Consider the following 23041-nt stretch of genomic DNA (forward strand, 5'->3'; position numbering starts at 1 on the left):
ACTTACACGGATGGTGCACTTCTAGGCAGCCCCATGGCATTGGTGGGTGGGATGGCAGGGAGAGAAGGCAGAACGGAGCTGAGGAAAGCCACTGGGTTCTGAATCCGGCTGGTGGGAGAGACGGGAGCTGGGGAAACACAGCGGGGCTGAAACTGGTTTCCACTGGAGATGGCAAATGTGAGTGGCGGTTGTGCTGGCTCTATTGGAGCTGGAGGGGGTGGCTCGTTTTGGATGGAAACTCCTCCTAGAGATTTGGTTTGCACGGAGGGGTGAGAAACTAAGAGGCTTTCTTTGCTCACTGTCCTCTGAATGGTTTGAGGAGTGCTGCTCAGGGTGAACACTGGAGAGCTGGAAGGGGACACAGTTGCTGCAGTGGTATTTGTAGAGGGGAAGAAATGCTTTGGCCGGGCCAAGCTGAAAGTCTGTGATGAAGGGGGCTTCACCTGCTTGCTGGACATTGTCACCGCCGGGGAAGCAGTAGCGTTCAAAACACTCATGTTGAAAGGAAACTCCTTAGGAGATGAAGGAGATGGGTTTTGTAACTGCTGTTGTTCCAGTAAGACTTGGTTGTGAAGCTGTTGTAGCTGGCTGGAATCACTGCACACAAGAGTAGGGAAAGAGAGGGGGAAATCCGTCACCATCGGCTTCACCCATCAGAAAATGTACAGACAGGCTGTTTACAACTTTATACTGATTCAGAACACACAACTAGAGTTGCCAGAAATGAGCTAATTAATTCCTTGTGAGTTGTTTCTCCTTTCTAAATCTGTTTTATTGTCAGAAGGGAAAGAGCCACCACAATGCACAACTCCAAAGGCATCATTCACGTTGTATTCTTTGTGTTGTGACCCTGCAACATAGCAGCCCAATTTTAGAATGTTTACAAATCAGAAAAAAGCAATAGAAACAATGGTCTTCTGTTTGGAATGCTTAAAGTTCTGATAGGAGCAGACTATCTCAGCTCGGGACAGAAGGCAGTGAGCTACACACTGATGTAAGTAACTGAATGTGTTGTATTCTTCATTTTGCCTCATTTTAAAGCAAACCTTAATAAAGCCGTGGGATGTGTCTTGGTGTTTCTCATCCTCTCTCAACAACAAAACATCACAGATAAGGGGACCATATGACCTGATACATCCTGGGCAGCCTTGGTTTATGCCTGTTTTCCTGGCATAATCGTTAATAGTGCTCTTTTACTCTTGAAAATAGCATTGTTTGAATGGTAGATTATATGGCCACCCTAAATATAAACATTGCCTTAGCCTCTTCTTGTTCCTAAGAAGAGAAAGAAGATCCAGCTGGGAGTACTTTCTTCTTTTATAGGAAGCTGAGTCACAGAAGCATCATATGATTTGACTTATGTCTCACAGTCTATTTAATATATCTTAACAAAATGGCTATTTTTTAAGAAAGAAAGTGGAAAATGAAAACCTCTAAAAATTATTTATGCATAGAGCTGTCAGGGCTGCTAAACTGCTGGTTAGAAGAATTTACTCTCGAGTGAGTAACCATAGGAAGATCCACAAGGGAGGCTTTGGTGTCTCAAGTCCACCATGATTTTATGTTCTTGGAAACACAGGTCACTCTGGAACATAGAAGATCTGCTGAACATGAGATCTATTAAAAATGAAAGGTTCTGTATGTTCCTACTGTCAGGAGAGTCAATACCAACAGCAATAAAGCTGAACCAGGAGGTTCTCCAAACCTTGATTATCCTGAATTCTTGGAGTGTAAAGACCTTTCTCCTTCCTTTCATTAACATTTCTGATACATAATATATGGAAAAGTAACTTCACAAAAGTGCTGTCAACTTCCCATCTGCTGTTAAATGCTACATACTGTGCATACTTTGTTCATCTGTGAAAATTCCTGTTTTGAGATAAACTAAGAATTCAAAAGCATTAGCTGCTTGGTACAGTAACTTTCTTCTCTCTCTCCTTTCTAGAAGCGAGTGTATAAACTGAGAGAATAAAGCAATATAATGAAAAATTAAACCTTTCTGTTTCATCACAGATGAAAGATTCAGCAATCAAGACAACCTGATAATCTTTATTAGATTATCCTTAGAAAATATAAAATATATACAATTACTAGTTTCTACTAGTGTTAACTTTCCCAATGGCATGAAAATATAAAAATCTTTAGATTTTTAATAGATCTCATATTTATCAGGTTACATTCTGTGATTGCTATATCCAGAAGACAATGCTATATGGTTTTCAGAACATCTCTGCATAGAGTCATGTAAGTAAATTTTAGTCTTATGATATTGAAGAAATATTTTATTGTGGCCATGGAAATAGAAAAAGTAGTATATGACAAATAAGTAATCTTAGATTGATAAGGATGATAAAAAGGGGCAGGAAATCATTTGGTATTGATTGATTCTTATTTTCCTTTCATTCCCATTGAATAAAACCTAAGAACCAGCTTTTCACTTTAAATAAGACTTCCACTGGCATGTTAGCCCTAATTATTCAATTTAGCATACTGGGTTATAAAGGGTCACAAACCTTAAACATAATGATATGTGAGATACAGTGTCAAATTGTTTGATTATCTAAGTTTTTGGAAGAATTCATTTGAGAAAAATGTCTGTTTTTGTTTGAACAGGGTTTCTTTTTCTCATTTTATAAAAGTCTTGTTTCAGAAGGGATTTAAAACAGCTATTTGGATTAGCTTATTCATTACATCAGGTGTCAATTCCATTATTAAATGAACATTTATTGAATTTTCTGTATTTACTTTGTTAGGCGCTTTAGGAGATATAAATATGCCCAAGGTAGTATGAACTATTCAGGGCTCAAAAATATTACTATACATACATATAACATAAATAACCACTGGTTATTTACAGATAACATGTGGAACTTACCTACTGCTTTAATAATGAAGGTACAAAGTGCAATGAAAGAATAAAGGAAGGGAAAATTAATTACAATGGCTACTAGTTCTAAAAATCCTGAGTCTTTAATTCAAAGTAACAGCCTGTCATAATTGCTATATGCTCAGCTGCTCTTTTGTTGTTGCTATGAGGATTTCTGAAGTCGGCTTTATACCCAAGCTTTCTTTTATTAGCTTTCAAGCTGACATTAAGCTTTCTTGGACCCAGGCAGATCTCTTGGCTCTCTTGGTTACCTGTAAATATCTTCTCTTTTGTCACAATGTAACTAAACCTAACGCTCAAGAATATGGTTTCTACAGACAGACAGACTTAGGTCCTAATCCTGGCTCTGCCACTCATTATCTGTGTGGCTTTGGGGGAGTTTTTAGACTTGTTCTGACCCCGATTCCCTCATAAATAAAACAGGAGTAAGTAATATCTCAACATTGTTGTGAGAATTGATAAATCACCTAAAACATAGAAGTGACCAATAAATGATGGCTACTTTATTCTTTAGTTTCTGAACTATATGTATCAGTTTCAAGATTTGTAAGAATGGGACGCCTGAGTGGCTCAGTCTGTTAAGCATCTGACTTCAGCTCAGGTCATGATCTCATGGTTTGTGGGTTTGAGCCCCGCGTCAGGCTCTGTGCTGACAGCTAGCTCAGAGCCTGGAGCCTGTTTCAGATTGTGTGTCTCCTTCTCTCTCTGACCCTTCCCTGTTCATGTTGTCTCTCTCTCTCTCTCTCTCTCAGAAATAAATAAAAAACATTAAAAAATTAAAAAAAAAGATTTATAAGAATGAAGATTAGAGTTTCAGATTTGTAAGAATGCTTCTTGTGGTTTCTGGGATACAAAAGAATTTCTTAGGGATTTTGAGCTGTTGAGATAAAAAAGCTTATTGACTAAACAAAACAAACTTGAGATACTGTATTAAGTACTTTTGAAAGCAATTTTGGCAACAAAAATTTTGGGCAGTGTGTGCTAGATGGAGCCAGCTCTCAATTGCTCTGGAGAGCAGATTGTGCACATCTCATTCCAATTCCTGGTTCAATGACCTTGCTTTAGCAGCCTGAAATAGAATACGGTGGGAGAAAATTGGCAAATGCTAGAAATCAGGGCTTTCCCGTCTCCATCCGTTGTTAAAACGTTTGCCAGCACATCACTGATTAGGATAACTAATTCTGAGTAAATATGTCTCTGCAATTGGCTTTCAGCTGTGGTTTTACCAGTGGCTACTATGCTGGCAGAATCACCAAGAGAATTACTAAGAGACAAAAGAATATTTAGGCACCATTGCCCAGAGGGTCAACCGGCAGGGGAAAAGATCCAGGTTTAGTTATTGTTATATTTTTAAGTGTAGGTCAGTCATTCTGAAACTTTAGTAAGCCTCAGAAGCCTCTGGAGGGCTGGTTGAAACACAGATACTGCCCTCCTTGCCCCCACATCCAGCTTCTGGTTCAAGGCTGGCATGGGACCTCAGAGTCTGCATTTCTATCAAGCACCCAGGTGATGCTAGTGCTGTGAATAGCAAGGCTCTAGGTGGTTTGTGCATGCAACTGGGACTGAGAACTACTGCTTTAAAGAAACACTTGTCCTCCAAACATAGGCTTTTCTAGTACATTCTGATATTTGTCTGACATTTACTCACTTTAAGTGTAAATTATTGTTGTTTCCTGAATGTGGTGGGATGGGTGTATGGGATGGGGTGGAGTGATAAAGAGTTCTAACTTAGACTCTCCAACTTTGGATCAGTAGTTTCCAAACTGGCTAAACATTAAATAGGCTGTGGAGGGATTCTGATTCAGTTGGGATGGAAGGCATAAATGTTTTTTAAAAGCTCCACATTTTATTCTACAGTGTAGCCAGGATGAAGACTCACTGCTCCAGACAGCTTGAATCAAGTTGAAAATTTCAAAGTCTGCGTTATTTAGGCTTTGAAGATACAGTGTTTAAAAATGACAGTTTCTCTTTCCTTTGCAGTTTTTAAGATCTGTAAGGATTATGTCTATTTTCTATATGATGGCAAATTGAAGGAACAAGCAGAAAATTGTATCCTCAAGAAGATTATTCAGCGACTTGATATATTTTACTGCAAAACCTAAAAGATTAAAACCAAAGAAGTCAAAACCAGTAAGAAAAGATTGTAGACATATGGGTTTAGAAAGAACTCATGTGTGTGTGTGCGTGTGCACATGAACGTATATATTCATACCTCTACGAATACAAACCTATATACACACAATGAAGAGAAAACTTAAGGAAGGCAAAAAAGAATAAAGAATTATATAGTGCTGAGGACTTGATCTGTAGAGGGTGTCACTACATAACTTAGTACAAAGAATTATTATATTTATTGAAAGTCTCATGTGGCAGATACTGCTGGCTGACTACTTAATTCTTCCCTTCGTAAAAGAGTTTGATTTTATTCAAGGAGGCAATATATGCAGCCAAAGACTACACTTCCTAGTCTTTTTTGCATTTAGTATACCATGTGACTAAGTTCTGGCCAATGAGATACAAGCACAAGATTTTGGGTAAGACCTAAGAAGGCTCCTTGGAAGGAGTCTGACATCAGGGCTTCACACATTTGCCCTTCCTGTAGCTTGAAATCAGATGTGATGACTAGACTATCATCAGCCATCCTGAACCATGAAGGGACTTGGAGAAGAAGCCAGTGCTGAAGGTGGCAAAGCAGAAAGACAGGAGACTGGATTGTCAATGACTATGGAGCCACTATAACAGCTCTAGACTGTTCATGTAATTCCTTTATTTAAGAGAAAAACACTCATGTATTTAACCCACCATTTGTTTGGGTTTTCTGCAACATGAAACTAAACGTAATCCTAACTGACATACCTAAGAGCCCCTGAACAGCCCCTGGATAAGAGGAGGCCTTACGAAGGAAATTGTTTTGGGTTACCTGTTCCCAAAATTCCTTTTTCTGAAAAATCCAAATCCCCACCCTGCTGCCCTTCACTGTTCTGATTCCGTCCATTTGACTCTTCTTTTCTCTCTGCACCTGACCAGGCTGGACCAGCTTGTATTTGGAATTGAACTGCTATGAATGATTTAATTATCAGTAGAACTTGATACAAATTGTAGAACGTGACACAAAATATGCCACGATGGGCCAGGTAGGAATTGATGAGTCTCCAAAGAGAGAAGAGAGGATATGCAAAGAAGAAACAAGGAGGTGCTCAAGACAGAGAGTGAGTGGTGGACAGAGGCTTGGGTTACCCTTCTCCAGGCAGGGATTCTCCAGGCTGCCTTTTGTTTTCCATTCTTGCCTATTTCCCTACAATAACCCATTCCCTCTTTTTACTTTACTGGATTCCCATTTCCTATGGCCAGCAGGACCTTCAGGGGACAGAGACATTTTTGGATGTGCTTTTTCCAAGAGGCATGTTTCATAACATTCTATTTCATTCCCAGAATTTTGCCTTATGTGATAGTGAAAAGAATATAAAACTAAACATGACTTGCCTCTAATGAACATCTTGTGTTCTGCACTGAGAAACTCATGATGGGAGCACTGTTACTATAAATCTTAATGTTGACATTTAAAGATTTATGTAATTATAAATATAATTTTAAAAATTTTGACGTGTGGACCAAACAGAACACAGTAGTAGTATCATGTTCTGTGTTTGCTTTGTAATGGATGAACATTAAACATTGCAAGATGGTTCCACTGGAGGCTCTCTAGGGGGTTAGGGTGACAACACATCAGGCCCCGAGGGGAGTCTGAAGATCATGACTCTTCACTCTTTCATCCCCATTATGTTTATACAAAACCTACTGTGGTTACGACAGAATATCTAGCCATAGCAAAGAACAAGTACTAAATATGTTTCCCATAATGACTACAAATGCTTTAGATGAAGCAGAAATGGGAGAAGAAGGTATAAAATTACAGGCTATAAGGAATATTAGATGCAAGAAAGGAGTTTATAAAAAGAGTGTAGAAAGTGCTTTAGCTGGAGCCCTCTAACATTAGACAAACATCTTTATCAGCTAGTTCAGGGGTAACATTATGTGTAACATTTCTCAAAGGTAGAATATTTAACAGTAAGGATGGTAGTGATGGTACACTAACATTGATGTAAGGGTTTCTGGTTGGCAAAGCATTTAAAGTCTATTTTCTTGGAGCGCCTGGGTGGCTCAGTCAGTTAAGCATCAGACTTCAGCTTAGGTCATGATCTCACGGTTTGTGATTTAGAGCCCCGTTGTGCTCTGTGCTGACAGCTCAGAGCCTGGAGGCTGCTTCAGATTCTATCTTTCACTCTCTCTTTGCCCCTTCCCCACTTGTGTTCTGTCTCTCTCTTTCAGAAATAAATAACCATTAAAATTTTTTTAAAAACTAAGTGTATTTTCTCATTCCTTAATTCCGTTTTTCAGCCCCATTATTATTATTTTTTTTTACAAATAGTTTATTGTCAAATTAGTTTNGCCCCATTATTTTTAAGGGCAGATTCAGAGAAGCTCAGAGGCACCCTTGGTCATCCATTCTAATTTTTACTTACAGTTTGGGTTTGGCCAGAACTGGAGGGGGTTCTTTGATGGGTGAAGAAGGCTCAGAGATTTTTGCTGCCTGTTCATTGAATCTCTCCGGGAAAGAATCAGGCCTGGTCTGGTTGGTGGTCACCATGCCACCCTCAGAAGATGCTTCACTTCCTTTGTCATCTTCAGGCAGGTTGAAGTGCACACGGAGCCCAATCCTTGAGCTGGACCGGGGCTCATTATGGTTTACCAGAACCCCTTCGAGTTTGGGTTTAGGGGGTTGTTCCACAGAAGGAGGCTCTGGGTTGGGTGGGGATGGCTGTTGCTCAATAACAGCCAGGTTAGTGGTGGAGTTGGCTGAGTGAAGAGACCCATTATTTCTGAGGTCTTCATTTCCTGAAAGGACAACAACAGGACCTGAGCTGTTAGTGCCCCTTAATAAGACGAGATAGGATTATAATTGTGAGCTGGGGGCATGTATCCAAACCAGATGAGTATGCTAATGGAAGAATGCTTGTCAAAAACAATGACCATAATCTGGGGCATTAAAAAATGGTGCAAATACAGGAAAAAAATAAACTAAAAATCTAAGTACCATTTTGGAAAGAATATTAGAAGCTTACATAATACCAAGGAGATGTTTTCTTAGGGAACAGAATAGATAACAGTTGGATAATGGGTAGTGGTGGTGGTCAATAAAAAATTGAAAAAATTGGATAAGAACACTTTCCCTGAAAGGAAATTTCTTTTAGGAGAACCTAACTAGCTTCATAAGAAAACCAATAAAGAAGAATAATGCAGTCGCTACCTACTCATATTCAAAGTCATGATCTGGCGTTTCAAGGGCCCTTACCTCTTACATCAAGTTGTGCGATGCTTGACACTGTGCCATATTTGTTGCTGGCAGTACAGGTGAAGCACCCAGAGTCTTCTGCAAACACCTCAGCAATGACCAAAGTACAAATCTCCTCTAAATGCCAGTAAAACAGAATGGTTACTCAGTTATGGAAATGGAATTACAAAATTTACTGATATCAAGTGATGATTCTACAAAAGTCAACGTAAGAAGTTGATTCTATTAATTGTTTGAAAATAATTAGTCCAATTACTTGATTGAATTGACTGATGAGCAGGCTAAATTAACCAAAGGATGTAGAACAAAAAGTTCTATTGGCAAGAAGATTTTATGATAATATAATATCTTGATATATTGTGAATTCTCAGATTATTTTCTATTTTTTATCATCAGTCCAGATGACAAAAATAGAACTGAGAAACAATAAACTTATAAACTGAAAAAACAAGTTAGGAGTTAGAGCAGGAGATTTGTGTGAAATAAAATGATTAATAAAACATTTTAAAATTTGGTCTCTCATTATGCCTGTGGAGAACTTTTGCACTGAGGTAATTTTTATTTTACAAATAGTTTATTATCAAGTTGGTTTCTATATAACACCCCGTGCTCATCCCCACAAGTGCCCCCCTCCATGCCCATCGCCCCCCTCNGAAGTAATTTTAAATGAAGACCACAATTTAAAACTGGACAAGAAACAGTCTGCTGAGCTAATTGTAATTAGCTGATGGAGTAGTTTGAAATTCTGGGTGAAAGAAGAGCAAATGCATTTTTTCCCTTTGCAATGCTATAGCAATTCATATGGATTACTTTAATATACAGCATGAACCCCCTTTGAATAACTACAAAAGTGATGCCCAGATTGAACCATGTGATTATAGCCTAAATATTATTATGGTTAGATAATCCTTGACAGCTGATGAAGAGAAATATAAGATGGTAGCATAAACCATCAAATACCACTTAGTAGACCTGACACTAAAAACAAACTTAACCAAAGCATGGTTGTATTAGGAGGGACTTGGCATCTCACTGTTTCATGATAATGGAATTGAATTAGCTGGCCAGCCTCTAGGAAGACTGGACAGGAGGCCATAACAGACAGTGTTGAGTACCCGCTTCATAGCTCTTCATCTTTCTCCTGACTAATAGAATTCTGGCTTTGTCCACCCTCTTTGAAGTGGTCATGTGCTTCAGGGCAACGCGGCCTCTCCCAGTTGCAGGTGGTGAACCATGATTGGTCATGCTAAGCCAGTCATATTAACTCTATTCTTGCTAAGTGATATCATGCACCACACAATTCCAGTCAGTGAAATAAGAAAATCTGTTGGTGAGTTTATAAGAAAGTTTTCCTGCTCTTCGAAGAGAACAAAAGGGAGCATTGTTCCTTATTTTTTCCTCTGCAGTGTTATCATCTGCAGTGCCCAAAACTGTAGCAGCTGTCTTGGGTGGATGAGTAACCTTGAAGATAGTGGAATGGGAAATGAGCTATGATGGCCTCGGAGATGCTAACTCAACCAATCTCAAGACTGCCATTTCTCAGGGTATCTTGCTATGTGAGAAAATATATTTTACTTAATGCTTACGCCACTTTTAGTTGGGTCTTCTTCATCTGCTGCTTAAGAATCTTAAATGATGGAGAGGCAAAGTTAGTTTTTGTGTCTCTCTGTCCTTTTTCTGAGTCCTTGGCCTATGCTTTCTTCTCTCTGTTCCCCTTCCCAAACATTTATACTCTCAGCTTTCAGGAACCACTTTCAGAAAATGATCAGATAAATTTATTCACACTGTAGGTGCCTGATAAAATACTGTGTCCAAAGGGATATTTACATATACAAGATAGAGGAAGAAGTCTCTGGCTATGAAATTTAGACCACAGAGCTGGGAAAGGCAGGACTTGTTTTGGGAAGGGACCCTTTTGGGTGACTCTGAAATGATTTTGTGTATGAAATTGTGTTGGAAAAGTCTGCTCTACTCTGGATGAAAGTGTCAAAACCTGAAATATTTTCTTTTCTTCCTTCCTTCCTCTCTCTCTCTTTCTTCTTTCTTTCTTTCTTCTTTCTTTCTTTCTTTCTTTCTTTCTTTCTTTCTTTCTTTCTTTCTTTCTTTCTTTCTTTCATTATCTGAGAGAGAGAGGGGATGTGTGCAAAGGGCAGAGAGAGAGGGAGAGAGATAATCTTAAACAGACTCCATGCCCAGTGCAGAGCCCAACTTGGGGCTCCATCTCATGAACCCCGAGATCATAACCTGAGATGAAATCAAGAGTCAGATACTTGGGGCGCCTGGGTGGCTCAGTCGGTTAAGCGTCTGACTTCGGCTCAGGTCATGATCTCATGGTTTGTGGATTCGAGCCCCATGTCTGCCTCTGTGCTGACAGCTAGCTCAGAGCCTGGAGCCTGGAGCCTGTTTCAGATTCTGTGTCTCCCTCTCTCTCTGACCCTCCTCTGCTCACGCTCTCTCTCTCTCTCTCTCTCTCTCAGAAATAAATATAACATTACAAAATTAAAAAAAAAAGTCAGATACTTAACCAATTGAGCCACCCAGGTGTCCCAAAAACCTGAGATATTTTCAAAGGGAAAAATACCACTTCAGTTCAAGCAATGCAACAGTAAGACTGCTCTAGTCTTTGCTATGTATCCCCAAGGACCTAGTGTAGGACTGTGCAATATGGATGTTCAATGTTTACTTCTGGAATGCCTTTCCATTCAGTTGGCACAAGAGAGAACTATAATAATAAAATCCCAAACCATCATTCTTACCCAGGGTTACAAATACAATCTAATTTCCCAGGGTAATTACAGAGAGGACTTTCAGGTATTTATGCTGTGGCTTGTGAATAACTTGTGTTTTCTGGAAGTAAGAGCTTCACCTACTGTCACTCCCATGTCATTTTTGTATCTTCCCAACCAAATCTAATAACATCATGGACATGTTGTTGATTCTACAGATTTCAAAACCTGATGGGTAAGTTTTGAGACACGTAAGTTGTGGAATTGGAGTTGATCTAGCATCATGGAAATTGCTCTGCCCAGTTTTGGGAGGTCATGTGTAGGAGCCAAAGAAAGACAGAAAATATTCTCAAGAAACATCCCTCAATAACCAAGAACTATCTGCATTCATATTCAGTATCAGATATAAATTTCAAATATTCATGTGCTTCCCTCCTTTCCTTCTCCTTCAGTAATAGCTAGAGTTGGTTGGAATTTTTTCTCTAAAACCTTATTTTTCATTTTTTTCTTGACACTGGTGTAACTCTAATGTTTTATTATTTATATAATACTATAAAATCACTGATTTATGTGTGTATATTTATATGTATGTAAAATCACAGATCACATGCTAACAAAGTTAAAATGATCCTTACCTGGTTCTGCCATGGATCGTGGTTCTAAAAGAAAAACAAATGAAAAGATTCTAAGCATTTGTTTTACGGAGAGGCTATAGTTTCATCAGAAGCTTCCAACAGAATCTCAGTCTCTTGTATACTCATGAGTGATCTAATAAGGTTAATCTGTAAATGTGAAAGTATAATGAAATGTGAAAGCACCATTGACCTCAACAGGGCCAGGGCAACTGTGCAGGGTCACAAGAGAGCTGCTTACTACAAGCTGTTGCTGTATTTTGGGACATACCTGGATTCCACTTGGGACACATAAAGCCTTAGGTGGGGAAAAGTTACCGAGTTAGGGATTTAGGAATGACTTACTTTTATTGGTACCCATTCAGCCTTATCTAAAACAAAGAGCTCATTATTGGCTTTGGGTTCTCACATCCTAATAAAATGTAGACTGTACCTCCTGCTCTACAGTTTCTAATATTAAGAGCCTCAGGATAAATAACAAGAGGGCAGGGTCTTTGTCTTAGAATTCTTTGACATTGGTGAAAATGCCAGCATGTTACTGAATACCATGGTGTTTAATTACAGGCATTCAGTAAGAGTTGTTGAACTTAGTTATGACCTTCTACACTGATACAACTATTCAAGTTTTTTTTCTCATTTTAAATAGTATTCGGATTATATTATTGTTGCTGTTACTGCTGTTAAACCTGATAGTTTGATTCATACATCAGTGATAGGCAGAAACAAATTAACAAAAAAGCAAACAAATTTCAATGTATTTTATGACTGAAACGGGTCAAGGCGAAAACACTACATGATAAGAAAAAGAAGAATTAACCACTTGAATATATAAATAATGCTTATAATAAAAAAGAACAGAACTTCAATATGAAAATAACCAAAGGATATGAACAGGTAATTTTAAAATAAAGGAATACAAAAACCCAATAAACATGGAAAAAGCTCCACCCTACATCTATTTAGTGAAGTATAAATGAAAACAAGTGCTCCCATTTCAGGCCTATAAAATTAGTGAAGATTTAAAAAATGTTTAATACTCATTGTTTGGTGAAGGCATGAGACAAATGGCATTCCCATATATTGCTGGTTGTATGGAATAAATATGGCTACCCATGTCCCAGTACATTTGGGATAGGCCTGTTTTATTCCTGGAATCTCTTTTTTTTTTAATTAAAGATTTTATTTTTATCTCTGCACCCAACGTGGGGCTTGAACTCACAACCCTGAGATTAAGAGTCACATGCTCTATTGTTGAGCCAACCAGGTGCCCCTCTTCCACTTTCAAAGTGTCCCAGATTGGGCGATCAATTATGTGATTATCCTCAATTTAGTTTAACCTTTTGGGATGGCATTTTGGCTCTCTCTCTCTCTCTCTATATATATATGCTAAAAGCCTAAAAAAGGCTTTAAATACATTGAAATTTATAGTAGCAATTCTAGTTCTGTTTATTCTATAGATACTCCCAAATATTTTCTGTTACATGCATTGGAGTTTATAAAATTAAAATTTTTTGAATAATCTCAATGTCAACAGGAGATTAAATAATATAAAATTGATTGTACTGATTTATTTATTTATTTTTGTATTGATTTGTTTTTAAAAGAAAGTATATTTATTAACAAGAAAAGATGTTCATGAAATGCTGGGTAAAAAATCAATTTACAAAAAAGTGTATGAAATGTTTGGAGAATATGAAACAAAATATTAATAGGGTTTAATTTGGAGAATTATGAGTACCATTAATTTTTCTTTTATTCTTTTAATTATATTTCAAATTCGTTGCTTAAAAGTTATAGAAGTAATTGAATATAATAAATTTAGGAAAATTATCAGAAAAATAATTTGAAAGTATCAACTTACTCTTCTGTAAAATTCTAAAATCTGGAGAATCTTCTATCAGGGTCCCTTCTCGATACCACTCAACTTTAGGAGATGGAGCTCCTTTGACTCTGCATTCAAAGACAACCAGCTGACCTTCAGAGGCTGATAAATTTTGTAACATCTATAATGAAAAGAATATTGTTAAAACCAAAGAGTGTACATTTTTGGAATCTAGCTCCAGTGCTGAATTTTAGAAACATATACTGTTGCCTTCACATTTGGTTTTTCTCCAAATCTACATCTCCAGCAGCTCCAATTCTGTGGATATTCATTGAGTCTATTTTGAAGATAGAATCAATCATCTGGGCCCATATAAATCTTTACCCTCACTATCCTCTTCCTTTTCCTCTCTGTTGTTGTACCAGACAACTTTATTAAATACTAAGTGAAACATTTTGAGAGTTTGCAAAAATGCTGATTTTGGTAAAATACCTCTGTTCTTAAATGCCCAGGTGGATTTTGTTTTCCAGAAATAATGACAATTTAAGAAATCTGCAGGAATATCTTATTAGGTGTAGTCAGCATGGGGGCAATGTATTTTTCCACACAAAAATGTCACTATTCATGAGGCGGGACATCTCTGTGGCTCAAGTAACTGACTCTATTTGCCTGCTTTGCCCTGTTTACATACTGTAGTCCTGGAAATTGTCTTTCATTGTGTTATCTTGTTTTCCTTATGTGTTCTTTACAGTATAGCTTCAATGATCTGTTGAGGGATAAAAATAATGACAATCTCTTTAAAATTATAGTCACAAATGGAGTCTTATATCATAAAAAATATGTTGTAATTTTGTGAAGGTATCACTGAATGCTTTTCCACACATCCATGAAACAAGGTTTCCAAAGCCACTTTGACTGATAGCATATCAACATATTCTATAATAGACTCTCTGGGAAAATGGAACTCACATTTTCCATTCATAATCAGTCTTTCACTCATGATTTGTGAGCTTAAAGTCACACATTCATTTTTGTAGTTGGTACTTCATTTGATTATGAAATTCTTAGGCGTGTGTGTGGCACATTTTTGTTTTTCATGTTAGCCCAAACATTATAAACATGGAAAGGTTATGATTAACTTCCTCCACAAGCTCTGTTAGAAACAAATGATGCAAAGCTTGATATTATTACAATTTGGGGGTCTGTATTAAGGAAATATGGGCTCTTGCATAAGAGAAGGGGAAAGCTGGTGTTTTATTTATTTATTTTTTCTTTTGTCATTCACTCATAAATATTCTGTGATTATTTGTAGCTATTTTATGTACAATTTATGAAAGTTTGTGCATGGCATGGTCCCATAATATTTATGGCATGGTCCCATCATATTTATGGCATTTGTCTAAGGAATATAGGGGATAACTACACAACTTTAGCTATATATAGTACATGACTTTTACCTTAGAGGTGCATAAGGTGATATTTTGAAAGCTAGGGGGCAGCGTAGATCAACATTAGTGTTTTGTTCTTTTTGCACTCCTAACGTTGCTTAAGTAATTCAAGATGAGATTTGCACAGAGGGATCTCTGAATTAATGAGGAACTATTTGATTTTTAAAAACCCTCATTATTCTTCGTATAGCCTAAACAACATCTTCTAGTGACCAGAAAGAAATATTCTTAGTAATCAGGGAATATCAAGGAGTGCTGGGTGCTCAGGGCAAGCTGTGGATATGCTTCTACCCTGACATTTGAGCAAATTCTGTGTTAACATGGCAGCTTTGAGGCCTATTGAAAGCTTTAGTGGCAGTCGGACATCTCTGTGGATTCATACAAAATAGAGTTTCATTCCTTGAGGCAAACAAATTAGAAAACCAAACCAAATTAAATATGGCATCTCTCCCTTTTTTTAAAAATATTTATTTTTGAGAGAGAGAGAGAGAGTGTGTGATCAGGGGAGAGACAGAAAGAGAAAGAAACAGAGGATCCCAAGCAGGCTCTGAACTGATAGCGGTGAGCCTGAAGTAGGGCTCAAACTCACAAACCATGAGGTCATGACGTGAGCCGAAGCTGGACACTCAACAGACTGAGCCACCTGGGCAACCCAAAATATGGCATACTTTTTAAATGAATGTAAGAAGAATGAGCTCAATTCATATGTTCTGCAGTTCAGTTCAGATATATCAGCCAATTCTCAATCGGTAGAGATTACAAAACCCTGCTTGCAAAAGGATATCCTTGAGAAAATACATTGCTCAATTGAGGCCAACATTAGTTGGTTGTAATTATTCACGTGACATTGAAGGTCAAGGCCTGTGTTCTATTTAAGAGTCTAACCAAGATACCTCAGATACTATAGTGTATGTAATATGCCTGTTAAGTGTCTGTGGTATGAGGTGGAACCTCATTCCAGCTGATAGATCATCAATACTCAGTAACAGAGATGTCAAGGGTCGTCTTAGAAGCCACTTAGAAAAAGTCGTTCAGGGGCGCCTGGTTGGCCCAGTCAGTTAAGCGTCTGACTTGGGCTCAGGTCATGATCTTGCAGTTCGTGGGTTCAAGTCCCGCGTCGGGCTCTGTGCTGACAGCTAGCTCAGAGCCTGGAGCCTGTTTCAGATTCTGTGCCTCCCTCTGTCTTTGACCCTCCCCTGCTCATGCTCTCTCTCTCTCTCTCTCAGAAATAAATAAAACATTAAAAAAAGAAAAAAAGAAAAAATTGTTGAAAGTCATAGTTTGAAGGATGATGATAGTTATTATTGATGAAAACTGTGCTTTTCTACAAAAGTCTTATCAGAAGGAACTGGTTCATATCAGGGTCCAAACCAATTACACCATTTGAACATAGTGCAAGTGCAAAAACAAAAACATAGTTGAACTCCTGTTCAACACGGGAGTACGTTTTGGTCTTAGGCTGTTACTAACGGCAAAATGTCTGCAGGCCTGATCATATTCATTATGACTTCACTGAAGACAAATAAGACAAATGAGACATTCCCTAACTAGCAGAGATTAAGTTAGTCTTAACTAGGAATTATGGATTTGGATTAAAGTCACTAGAACTAAGGGTCTATAACCTCCTGAGGTAAATAATATTCAAAGTGCAAATCTGTCTTGTGTGTCATCACCATACTGATCATCTTGGAAGACATTCTTTGTAGGGTGACTTGACAACACAGAACCTCGAGAAGCATTTCTTCCACAGTCATTTGATACTGGATTTCCCACCTCCTCATTCCTCCTAAAAGATAGTCTAAAGCCACAATGCAATGAAAACAATAATTCCTTATTTAGCTGAAATAGAAGTTATTCACCACAGAATAAATATCACTATGTGACTGCTTTGTACCAAGTATGTGAGTCGAGAGTACATAGTTTCTGCTTAGTCGATATATACCCGCAAATATAATACAGGGAAAATCCTTAAGAAAGGACATCTGCCTTATTGGTTAAAAGATGTCAGTGATAAGGTTCATACTGCCATTTTATTCCTTTTTAAATCCAGTTGATATTTGTGCACCTTGGGAGAGAGAAGCTGCAAGTGAATGTGTATAGTGCTTTAGCCTGGACTTGGATCAAAGGAGTTTTTATGGCTAAAGGTTTGTTTGAGGACGCTTTTACCCCTTGAGTGGCACAGGTACACAGAGCAACAGCTGAGTCAGAAAAGTTCCTGGAATTATTAGGCTGGGGAATGGGGTGGTCCATGTAATCTTTAGAGATCTGGATCCAGCCACTGGCCCAGTTATTTCAGGGTTTTCCTGCTTCTCCTATTATATAATGAAGTGCTCTTCTTCAAATTCTCACTTCCCCTGCCCCCTTGCACTCTTCAAATTACTGCTGAAGCAGCTGGAGCCAGGGCTGCTGCAGCCTTGAAAGTCTGCCAGGGCAGCTGCTGTTGGAGAGCGAGCAACGACAGCAGTAAGATTCTAATTTGATCATCTACCTCCCTTCACACTCAAGAAGTGTGACCGGTTGTCTCCCCCATATATGGAGTGAAGTGGTTTTGATACTGTATAAAAGATGGAGGATAGTCTATCTCCATAAAATATTTTAAAGTATAGGTATCTCCTATGAGTAGAACAGTGAACTAGCATAGGGGACCCCAGTCTTCTCTACCAATGTTTTGCTGGGGAACCCTCCTTTTCATTTTAACCTTCTTTAGAATATGAAGAGTTGGTATCCTACATCAGAAATACCAGTACGTCCCTATCACCAAAGGAGACACAAAGAGTTAAATAAAACTCTGCTCTCTAATTTCTGCTTTTTAATGGCTTTTTGCCGTTCCTGGCAAAGAAATGCTTTGTTGGGTGGTATAAAAAATGAATTCTAGGGATCGGAAAGCCAGAAGTCCCCAAAGAAGTAAATAAAGCAGGAATAACCAAACAAATATATGCATATGATCAGTTATCATGACGCATGCCATGTGATTACCATCATCAGTGGCTCTGACTCAGAAATTTTCTGACACTGGCAATGACTATGACCTCAATTCTGCCCTCGCTGGTGGAAACTAACGCAAGCACACAGTTGCTGATAAGTCTTTCGGGAATCTGAGCCACAGCCTATCTTTGTGCCCTACGTATGAACAATCTTGATCCCATTTATGGAGGCAAGAGCACACATCCTGAGGGCTGAGAAAGCCTGTTCAGAATCTGGGGTCTTTGTACTAAGGATGGGTTTCCCACCATGGACCTAATGTTTTTGGAGGTTTATCTAACAGCATACACAAATGGTCCCTGACTTATGATGCTTTGACTTTTTCAACTTCATGATGGTGCGAAAGTGATACACATTCAGTAGAAACCATACTTCAAATTTTGAGTTTTGGTCTTTTCTTGGCCTAGCAACATGTGGTATGGTCCTCTCTTCTGATTCTGGACAGGGTCACTGAGCCTCAGCTTCCAGTCAGCCATGTAGTTGTGAGGACAAATGACCCACAACACCATTCTGTACCCATATACAACCTTTCTGGTTTTAACTTTCAGTACAGTATTCAAATTATGTGAGGTATTCAACACTTTATTATAAAAGAGGCTTCTTTTATAATATTAGATCATTAGATGATTTTGCCTGACCGTAGGCTAATGTATGTGTTCTGAGCACATTTAATGTAAGCTAGGCTAAGCTACGGTGTTTGGTAGGTTAGGTATATTAAATGCATTTTTGAACTCTGATATTTTTAAGTTATAATGGGTTCATCAGGATGTAACTAATGATTAATTCATTTTCCCCTTTTTATTTGTCAAAGGGAAATATGAATCTGCCAATTAGAGAATCTAACTGGAAAGAGGTATCATAAGCACAAAAGCAGTTAAACATGCTGGCTTTAACCAGTCCATGAAAATTAAATATAAAGAATTAAGTGTTAAAGTCTCATTGGACTTGCTATAACAAAAATAAAAATAGCTTTGGACCTATTATTTCCTTTATGGACTCCTATCTAGATATTACAGATAGCCTTCAAGGTGCTTGGGAGAGACAGAAAGGCAAACAGTTTTATTATTGTGCTAAATGTTGTACCAGAGGTATGCACCAGGTGATCAGATGAAGGGAAGACAGAGCACCTGGGAAGGTTTGAAAGTGAGTGGAAGGAGACCAGGACACCTGTCTGGCGTCTGGCTGGGCAGGTGGTGGTGAGAAGAGAAAGGAGGAAACTTCAGCTGAGACTGGGTATAAATTGTTCTGTGGGTAGTTGCCTTTGAAGAGTCAGCACTGTCTCTAGGATGTCACAACAGGGCATAAAATATTAAAATGTCCTGATTCTGGGGCCACTTAAGCTGTTTTAAGTCTGGGTGAGTTGGTAGTGAAGTAAGAGACAATTAGAGGTAGCTCTATTGGCTGTATTACACACACACACACACACACACAAGGTCCACTTATAATTCTTCATCAGTGTTGTATTCTCCAAGTCACAAACATGTTGCTTTCCTACCTCAGGTCTTTGAATATAGCAAGGCTGAAATTCCAAAAGCAGATTATAAGAAAAGAACCTGAAAAACTGAAAGAGATCTTGCTTCACATAAGAAAGTCTGCTCAACTGATATGGAAATGGATAAACATGTCTCACTCTTGACTCTGTTTGATTTTGGGAAGCCATCTTGGATGAGTTAATAGGATGGAACTCTTCTAAAACTGATGTTTCTGTAGAAGTTGCACATTTAGCTCTTCCTTTAGGATCAATACTCATTGGAAAATATGCCATTTTTGCTATTTTGCACTCAACCGTGATTTCTCAGTCAGGACTACTGATAATTTGGGCTGGATAATTCTTTGCTATGGGTGTAGAGAATGCTTTTAGGCAATGAGCTTAAGCAATGGAAACATGAGCATAAAGGCCCACAGCAGCTACCAAGCTTAATGCAAACAGACTCATTAAGCCATAGTCCCTAAATGACCAATTGGCTACTTACTAACTAGGTACAGTTCCTAAGAATTATCAAAAAAGGGAAAATTTCATATGTCCCCTAGATCCTTACCCTGCCCTATAGCTATAGCCCCTCACCCTGGCCTCATGGCAGACAGTCTTCCTTTGCTGTTTGGCCTGCAACTCCCTTGCAGTGTTTTCAATATACTTCTATCTTCTTTGTTCTGCCTTGGGTGAGTTCTTTCACCATCCAGCAGGCACCCCCACCTGATCAGGACACCCCACAGGGGGCTGTCATTCTATGCATTGTAAGATGTTCAGGAGCATCTCTGGATGCCAACAGCACAATCTCCCAGTGGCAACCAACAATGTCTACAAACATTGCAAATGTCCTTTCCAGATCAAAGAACCCTAATTGTTCCAAACTAAAGCATATCTCTAAGATGACAAAATCTCTTTGGGCCTAAGTTTGGCACTCATACAAACAATAAACTATAAATCCAGGCATAGATTCCATCCATGTGGTCTTCATAATATGAAAAAAAAATCAAATGTGATTCAATTTTCACCTTTAAATTTACTGTCTTGGCAATAAAGTCTATATTACATAAAGGAAGGAATAATATACTGAGAATTAGGAGAACTTGTTTCTAGTCTGGATTCTGCCACTCACTAGTTTTGTGACCATGGATAAACTAGTGGATGTCTCTGGCCTTTCCTTGTGTTTCATTTGTATATGAAGGTGCTTGAGTAAATTTTCCAGTTCTAAATACAAAGACTAAATATAAGAACGAGAATTTGATGCCACCTCAATAGTTGATACAATGGAATAGAAAAAGAAAACTCTTTGTCCTGGTGTGATTCTTTATGTTAAGCTTCCTAAGCCTGTTTATGTCCATCTCCTTGAACACAAAAGGCATGTACCTGCAACTTGATTCTTCTGAAAGTCCAGAAAAACCTTTGGAGTAGTAAGTGGCTAGAAACTTATCAGCTGATCCCTATTGTGTCTGCTGCCTTTAACAGCAATAAGATGGCCATAGAGATCAATGTGGTGCATGGGGAAGACATTCTTCTTATTATGCAAACTGTTATTAAATATCTAGGACTTCAAATGACATAGTAACAACTACCAAAAACCTCAAATCCTATACTGTACTCATAAAAGACCAAAATCTTGAACTATATCAGTAAATCTTGGATCCTACAATTTTGTGTGGGTACTGGAGTATGTTTAAAGTCATGACAGAAAGAAGCAATATTTTGATTACCTTTGTAAACACAGGAGCTGCAATGATAGGTTTTCCATCCAATCCTTGCAGATAGTTGGTGGGGCTCTGACACTATTAGAAGGAACCAACAAAAGATTCATTGTCACTATGATTACAACCTAGATAATGATAGAACAAATCTATAGAATTTGGTGTATAGAATTAGTGTAAAACCAAAAGACTGACTTTTTCTAAATCTATGAATCACAGAATTTAAATTATATACTGAATTGATTGTATTCTTTCTAGGTCATGATGGTTGTAAATATGTGCTGCCCATCCCTACCTCCTCAACATATAGAGCAATGTAATCATCCTTGAACTCCTGAGAAAGTTCCCATAAAACCTGAATCTCCCCAGATCACAGCTTGAAAACTAGTGGATTAGAACTAAAATGTGACCCCTCTGCATTACTAAATAGCTTTAATAAGAAACTGTTTAATTTTCTCAAAGATGTAGATCAATATGTTTACTTATACATAAATAAATATATCAAAAACATATTACAAATATGTTTAGATTAGTATGATTTCATATTTTTAAATTATGTTTATATATTCATATACATGGATAGAAAATGTCTAGAACTATCTGCTAGAAACTTTTAATAGAGTTTAACAGAGTTTGCCTCTGAGGAGTGGGGGCATGGAGTAGCACTTTGATTAAGCTTTTACTGAATATATTTACATATCTTTTGAATGTTTTTACAATAAGCAAGCACCATCATCATCATCATCATCATCATCAACTTGAAAGATGAGAGCATTTAATGCTTTCTAAAAAATCATTTCATGGTTGCTTTATCTTAGAAAGTAGAATTATTTGCAGCTCCATGAAACTTTGTTTCATGATATAGAGTGTCCTGCCTTGGCCACTGTGAGAGCTGGCAGTTCTTTGTATATGTAATCAATCCCCCTCATTAAACTGGAATATCAGACTAATTTATAAAGAGTTTTTTTTTTCCTGTAAGATTTGCCTTTGAAGCTAGAGAATATGTTCCCAAAACAATATGAAGTGCTGATATCCTATATCAGAAGTACAAAGCAATTATCATGACCATGGAAGCATGTTGCCCAAAGTCACTATGAAGTTGCAACAGAGGAGAACACAATCATGCCTTACAAGATAGGCATGGTCACAGTGCCTGTCCGTAAGTCCATGGTGCTTGCATTTCTTAGACCTAGACTTAGACTTAGACTCTTATACCTGCGTTTCTTAGACTTAGACTTAGACTCTTATACCTGTTGGATGGTTGACACACTGGGCTGGGCTGCCACATGCTGGGCTTGGGGTACCACTGAAGGAATGGTTGCAGAAGTAGTGGGAGTGGATGACACCTCTTTTGGCTTCTGGATTCTGAGAAATGATTAAAATATAGATTTTAAAACAGACCTGAAAAGCTAGTAATGTCATCACTTCTTACAGTTAGATATAATAAAAATCTTTGTTCAACAGTATGCCACAAGCACACTTCTTTTCTACATAATTTGATAGGCAATGCAAGCAGAAAGATGATAAAATGCACTCCTGTCCTTGAGTTAGTTATTCTCATCTGGGGACTCAAGCATATTCATAACTAACTGAGATTCAAGGCAAGTACCAAGACAGAGCATGCACAGAAGATAACTTTTTGGAGATTTTTGTTGTTGTTCTGTTTTCCTTCCCCCTTCCATTCTGGGTAAGAGGCCAGGCTTTATAAACCTTTGCTTCTGGGATTTTCACATGGCAGAAAGCAGAAATAGCCTGAGTCAACAAGCTCTTCAAGTTTACACAAATTAAATTAAAGAGCTTATTTGAAGGGCAAGAGGTATTCATGAGAAGACTGTGGAGGGGAGATTATTTTAGTTTTGCTGTGGAGAAGAGAGAAGTTTGAGGATATTGCCAGAGAACCTGACAAGAGGGAGAACCAGAGTCGAGAGAGGAGGGTAACCCCTCTGGTTAAAGGGATCCCACTCTTACTAAAGATATCAGTACCCAAGCATGTCAGGAAGCAAAA

At 38.1% G+C, this 23041-nt stretch overlaps 1 protein-coding gene across 2 annotated transcripts in view; it reads right to left on the reverse strand.

The window, feature by feature from the left end:
• The window catches only part of MYPN (myopalladin), a 70263-nt gene that overhangs the window by 22593 nt on the left and 24629 nt on the right, over window positions 1-23041 (reverse strand). For both annotated transcript variants that reach the window (XM_077778619.1, XM_077778620.1), the window contains exons 4-10: window positions 22287-22401; window positions 21046-21117; window positions 13460-13601; window positions 11602-11625; window positions 8241-8357; window positions 7411-7783; window positions 7-597 (exon numbers count right to left, since the gene is read on the reverse strand). In XM_077778619.1, the coding sequence (XP_077634745.1) occupies window positions 7-597; window positions 7411-7783; window positions 8241-8357; window positions 11602-11625; window positions 13460-13601; window positions 21046-21117; window positions 22287-22401 (1434 nt within the window). The remainder of the gene's footprint in view (window positions 1-6; window positions 598-7410; window positions 7784-8240; window positions 8358-11601; window positions 11626-13459; window positions 13602-21045; window positions 21118-22286; window positions 22402-23041) is intronic.

The sequence above is a fragment of the Crocuta crocuta genome, unplaced genomic scaffold (genome assembly GCF_008692635.1).
Source record: "Crocuta crocuta isolate KB4526 unplaced genomic scaffold, BGI_CrCroc_1.0 scaffold167, whole genome shotgun sequence".
In the NCBI taxonomy this organism is placed as follows: Eukaryota; Metazoa; Chordata; class Mammalia; order Carnivora; family Hyaenidae; genus Crocuta; species Crocuta crocuta.